General features: G+C 38.4%; 1 protein-coding gene across 1 annotated transcript; it reads right to left on the bottom strand.

Annotated features, from left to right (window-relative positions):
- Positions 1-1,015: 1,015 nt before the first annotated feature.
- LOC145611429 (putative aquaporin TIP3-2) lies at positions 1,016-3,400 on the bottom strand. The gene is made up of 3 exons (XM_081666760.1): positions 3,265-3,400; positions 1,966-2,219; positions 1,016-1,442 (listed from the first exon to the last, which is right to left on the bottom strand). The coding sequence occupies exons 1-3, from the start codon at positions 3,398-3,400 to the stop codon at positions 1,059-1,061; spliced, it is 774 nt and encodes a 257-aa protein (XP_081522886.1). The 3' UTR covers positions 1,016-1,058.
- Positions 3,401-6,000: the final 2,600 nt, after the last annotated feature.

Here is a 6,000-nt window from a genome sequence, read left to right as displayed (position 1 = left end):
CATCACCCTAGGTGGCTGGCCATATGGAGGAATAAGGAGGGTTTTGGGCTTCATGCCCTGGTCTAATTATAATGAGATTATAAATAGACTAGGTGCCTAGGTTTGCAAGTAAGCAATTTACTGATCTTTTGATCAAACTCGAATTAGCACACACGAAACCCAACCCCTCTCATACTCCTCTCTCATGGCTCTCTCCTCCTCCTCGGCGCACGGTGGTGTCTCATGGTGGTGGTGGTTCGTGCGGTGGTCGGTTATCCGAAAAGGTGGTGATCGCGGTTTTCCTTAATCACTCGACCAATCTAGTATTGGTGGATGGCTCGTTCGAATCTCGTGGACTAAGTAGAGGAGCAACACTTGGGGCTCTATTCTCTCCCTGATTTGCCTGTCGAATAGCTTCGTGGAATTCACGCATCAAATGTATGATTATGTGTCTTGTGTGTTATGCATGCGATTCTTGATTTAGGTGCTTTATGAATATGATTCATGTTATTTCTGCTGTGTAGTACCTATAATCTCCTATAACAACAAGAAGCAACACAATAATTGGCATCATAATTACCATCCTCGATGAGAACTTGGTACGTATGCTCAAGTGGGAAGAACTCCCCTCCCGATTCTAAGAGATCTTGGGATCGATTCTCATCACCTGCCCTTGTGGCTTTCTAAACACCAAAACAAAATTAAAACACAATAATTGTCATCATTGTCAGCATCCTCAATAGGGAGCAACGCCAATCTTAGATGCCTTAAACCAGATTTCTTCGATTTAATCAGCTGCGCTAGACGCTACATTTTTAATCACACGAATACACGATAAAGGCATGATTGAAGGAAGCTATTCATATTATTTAAGGTCAACATTGAATATAAACGCAATGATACCCTTTATTACAGACAACATACCACAGTATATGCCTCTAAAGTACCAAGTTCAAAGCTAAGAGAATTCACACAACAAAAGAAGATGAACGAAGTTGACTCAAATAAGATTACAAAATTAAACACCCTTAGGAAACATAAAGGAACTATGCAGTGTTTACATTTTTATGACGACGAAACTAGTAATCTTCTGGTGCCAAAGGTTGGTGAGCATGAGGAGGCTCAGTAGGGATCACAATAAACTCGTATATCAGTCCGGCAAGCCCACCTCCGATCAACGGACCAACCCAGTAGATCCAGTGATTCCTCCATCTCCATCCAATTAAGGCCGGTCCAAATGCTCTTGCTGGGTTCATGGATGCCCCGTCGAATGGCCCACCCACTAGAATATTTGCTCCTACAATCAACGCAATGGCTAAAGGCGCAATGGTCCCTAAGCTGCCTCTCTTTGGGTCAATGGCGGTAGCATACACCGTGTACACTAGACCAAATGTCATCACTATTTCCAGAATTAAAGCTTGAAGGTTACCCTCTCCGTATGCCACTCCTAGCCCAACTGGTCTCTGCAACATATTTAAAAAAACGAAATCACTTAGAACATGATTATGCCAATACTAACCGAAAATAGAAGATACATACATTTGTTAGATCGAAAACTTAATTACCTCATGATTTTTTTTTTTTTTTAATCACAAGTTGAAATTATTTGCCTTACTTCATTTGTCAAGTATTGGTGACACGTATATTAGTCTCAGTATATTAGTCTCATTATTATATGTAGCACATACGGCTAGAGGTGTAAAAAATAAACACACCCCCTATGCAATTCAACCCAACCCAAAAGTAACTGGATTTAGATTAATGATTTAACATGACTCAAACTTGAACTAGACCCGACCTGACTAGATCCAACCAAACCTAAACCAGCTGTCCGAATTAACACTTCTAAGCACACCCTATGTTGATCATTTTTTACCATTAAAAATCATTCATTCCAACTTAACCAAATATGTAGTTATCTTTTAGTTAATTTTGAGCAAGCTATAAGGGATATCGCAACACATGTAGCAATTAGCTAGCACTCACCATGCCATCAGTAACAAGCCTGAGAAGTAGGGCAGCAACAATTGCACCTAAGAGTTGTGCTACCCAATATAAGATAGCACGAAGAAACGAGACTCTACCACCAACAAGGGCGCCAAATGTAACTGCTGGATTTACATGCCCTCCTGATACATTCAAACTCGCCGCGACTGCTGCAAACAAACCAAAAGCATGTGCCAGAGCTATCACCATCAATGATGAGGCTCCCGTTGTCGCCTCGTCACCGTATAACTTCCCTGTATTTTTAAGGAACAGAACAAAGAAAGATATAAAATACATCATCATTAATTCTACTTACATAATGTCCAATAATTTGCTGATTACCATAAGATAGTTTTACACAAATTTCTAAATTTACCAATTAAATTAGAATTATCATTTGATTGGATTGAACTTTCCCAATTGACATTTATCAACTCTAATTCTAACTATCACATACACGTCTATCTGGCTATGCAAAATCAAATTCTTCGTACTTAAAATCTGATTACAACAGTGTAAGACCGCGAATTTTCTACTCGTAGTACTCAAGGTAGCTCTTTTGTTACACGGAACTTTTTTGACAATTTGTTTCATGGAACTTAGATTTTACTAAGTGTACAAGAAAATAGAGTTTTGTTTGATCATCTCGTACATATTTACCACATTTTAGGAAAGAGTCCTAAAAATGTTACCCCTATCGCATAAAAGCCAGTTAAGCCACCCACCTTGACGTAATCTCATTTTTTTGTTTGTACCATTAGTATGAAACCTATGAAATGGATGCTAAAGTGAGTTTAGTTGTTTGAATTGTTGAGTTCAATGTGTGTGGATCTTAGATTGTCTTGAAAGATAGTACCAGTATCGTGACAGGTCAATGTCGGAGAAAATAATCAATTATTGTCGGATTCTAACCTTAAATCCCCCAAACATCAAAAATAAACTTATAAGAACCTTTTATACCACTTTAAACATATGAGACCCTTCCAGGCGAAATAGTGAACATACGTGTTGCTTTCAGACAAATTTCCTAAACAATAATAATAGAATTAATTTTGATCGATTCCTTCTTGAGTTTTGAATTACATAGAATTTTACTTAATTTTTATACTATTCACAAACTCTGTATTAATCACGCTGCATGACTAGACATTTTTAGTATTATAATAGAAACAAATGTTAATATACCGTACAAAATTGTATGATCGATTGTGTTGTCAGGTTAACAAACGTAAAAGTCAAAACGTTACAAATAATATCAAGAAAACAAGGAAAACATGCATGCAAGAAAGGAAAACATACGGAGAGCGAGCTGAGAACCCTCGCCAGCAAAGACAAAGATTAAAGTAGAGATGAATTCAGCCAAGGTAGCTCTCATGGAATCAGGGTGTGTGGCCTCTTCCGGCCTTCCGAACGCGTATCGTCGAGGCGGTGCCATGCTAGCTACTCTCCCTTCTCTACAACCCCAACTTCAGCTGATCCACCTTCAAAACACCAAGCTAACAACACCTATATAAATCTCTTAGCACAACTTTCTCAACAAGAAAAAAAGGGCTAAAAAACTTTCTCAAGTTTAACAATATTGTTGGTACTACTACTTTCTCAAGTGAAATATAATTAGAAGAGTAGAAATGGGGAAAGACAGATGACGATAGTTGTAGAAATTGGACAAAATTTATGTGAGGAGTAATACGGACACTTGGGTTAAGGCATGCAATAATTTTGACACGTACAATATTATATGCATGTGTTTGTATTTCATATTGTGATTGACTCTAGCTAGCATGAACTCAGATGATATCAAACTTACGATCAAATAATCTCATCTTTATCTAAAACGATGATAATTCTATTCAATTTTTATAAACTGGGCCCCATTTTAATTGGTTTAGTTCCCACCCGTGTAAAACAGAAATTATATGTATGTGTATACAGTATACGTACATGATTACGTTCAAATCACATGTATTTTTTTTTTTTTAACGTTAAGTAGGAATATTATAACAAACAAATTCCGAGCAACCACAAATATCCCATCTTGCTACAAGGTAGGCTACTGAGTTGTCTGCCCTTCTAACATGAGAAGAAACAAAAGCAGTAAATAAACTTAGATAACATGCTAAAACCACATGTAGTATAGTTATGTATAAAAGTGTGTTAAATTTGATTGTATTAGAATATTATGATAACGAAAGAAATAATGTTTTTAACATGTATTGTTTGTAGTAGAATTGAGGGGAAAAGTGACTAAAAAAAAGGTTAGTGGGTGTAAGAATATAGTGGTTTGAGTAAAAAGAGTATGTGGTTTAATAAAACAGCATTCAAAGTAAAGAAGATCGAATTAAAAATGTAAATATTATGTGATAAAATGGGTAAGGTGTTAAAAAGGTGACTGGTGTAAAAAAAAAAAAAAAAAAAAAAAAAAAAAAAAAAAAAAAAAAAAAAGGTAGCTTAAGTAAAATAGTCAAAAACAAATACTCCCTCCGCAAACAGTTATCTGCAACATTTGCCATAAATGGATGCTTCTATTATCTGCAACAAAATTTTTTCTTTCCTTTTTTAGTAAATTTTAGAGAGTAAATTGACCTCCTTACCCTTACTTTATTTTTTAAACTTTGTTTAACATCTAATAATTACACTTACTTACCAACTACTTACCACCTTACCCCAGCCACTACGCCGCCCCAACCTGCCTACCACCAGCCCACAGCACCACCCCCACCGCGACTATACCCCATCGCAGCGCCAATCTCCGACCAGACCCTAGATCACCGCCCCATTCTCCGACCAGACCCCACCGCACCCTAGATTGACCACATCCCAGATCGCCGCACCCTAGATCGACCACACCCTAGATCGCCGCACCATTTTCCGTCGCCATTACTCCACCACAACCACTAATAATCTGAATTCGTGGATTTTGGTGGTTTAAGTTCGTGGGATTTGCGGTGGGTTTCATGGCTGGGTATCGGTGGGTTTCGTGGTGGGTGTCGGTGGTCTGAGTTCGTGGGGCTGGGAGTTGCGTGAATGGGGGAATGCGTGATGGTCTGAGTTCGTGAGTGGGGGTTGCGTGAATGGGGGAATGCGTGGTGGTTTCGGTGGTCTGAGTTCGGTGGTTCTGCGTTCGTGAGTGGGGGTTGCGTGGTGGTTTCGGTGGTCTAAGGTCGGCGGTTTTGCATCGGTGGTGGGGGTTGCGTGGGTGCCGGTGTTTCGGGGGGTGGCGTGGTGGTTCTGCGTCAGTGGTGGTGGTTGCGTGGGTGTGGGTGTTGGATTAATTATCCCTTCCCTCTCCTCCTAATTTTCAATAATCATGCTTAAGAAGTTTTGCCTAGGAGTCCGTAAAAAGTACAAATGTTGCAGATAACTGTTTGCGGAGGGAGTAATATGAGTTAATCATACATACCTTGTGAACTGTGAATACTACTAAAGCCTTCTAGGTAACAATGAATATTACTATTTTTTTTTTTTTTTTTTTTGAAAGCACAATGAATATTACTTTGTAGTATATTACCACATAAGTTCACTCTCTCCAATCCATACCCCTCTTTTTTTTTTTTTTTTTCAAATAATACCTCAACTCTCACGGTATTTTTAGTCTAATATTTACGGGTCAAGCACTTGAAAATAGAGAAGGGGTAAGGAAATTCCTACCCCAAGTGCTGGTAAGATACCTACCAAAAAAGCCAGGAATCTTTATGCCTAAATTTCATAGGATGAGTATACTAAAATGGAAGGAGCACTAACTATTTGCAATGATTGTCCATTCGACCATTCTCTATATACAGCCTTAATCAAAACGTAAGGAGTACAGTAATTTAGGGCCAATTGCTAGTAATATACTACGGTACTACCTTATCTTATGACTTGTGAAATTTACTCTGTTAGATCTCATCTCTTATGGTGTTCTCACAAGTCACAACCATCTTCGAGTAAATGCTTGTCACAAGCTAAGAGCACATAATTATCACAAACCTTACCCAAAGATTTGAGCTAGTGTTAGCTCAGTTGGTAAGTTCCTTAAGTGGTGCCTTGGATCAA

Source organism: Chenopodium album, chromosome 24 (assembly GCF_948465745.1).
Source record: "Chenopodium album chromosome 24, dcCheAlbu1.1, whole genome shotgun sequence".
NCBI lineage: Eukaryota > Viridiplantae > Streptophyta > Magnoliopsida > Caryophyllales > Amaranthaceae > Chenopodium > Chenopodium album.
Note: the sequence above shows the minus strand (reverse complement) of the source record. Positions and strands in the feature narration are given on the sequence as shown.

Coding starts and splice junctions, on each gene's coding strand:
- LOC145611429 (XM_081666760.1), bottom strand. CDS start 3,400: ATGGCACCGCCTCGACGATACGCGTTCGGAAGGCCGGAAGAGGCCACA. Junction 2,220..3,264: donor GGGTTCTCAGCTCGCTCTCC/GTATGTTTTCCT, acceptor TTAAAAATACAG/GGAAGTTATACGGTGACGAG. Junction 1,443..1,965: donor GGCTTGTTACTGATGGCATG/GTGAGTGCTAGC, acceptor AATATGTTGCAG/AGACCAGTTGGGCTAGGAGT.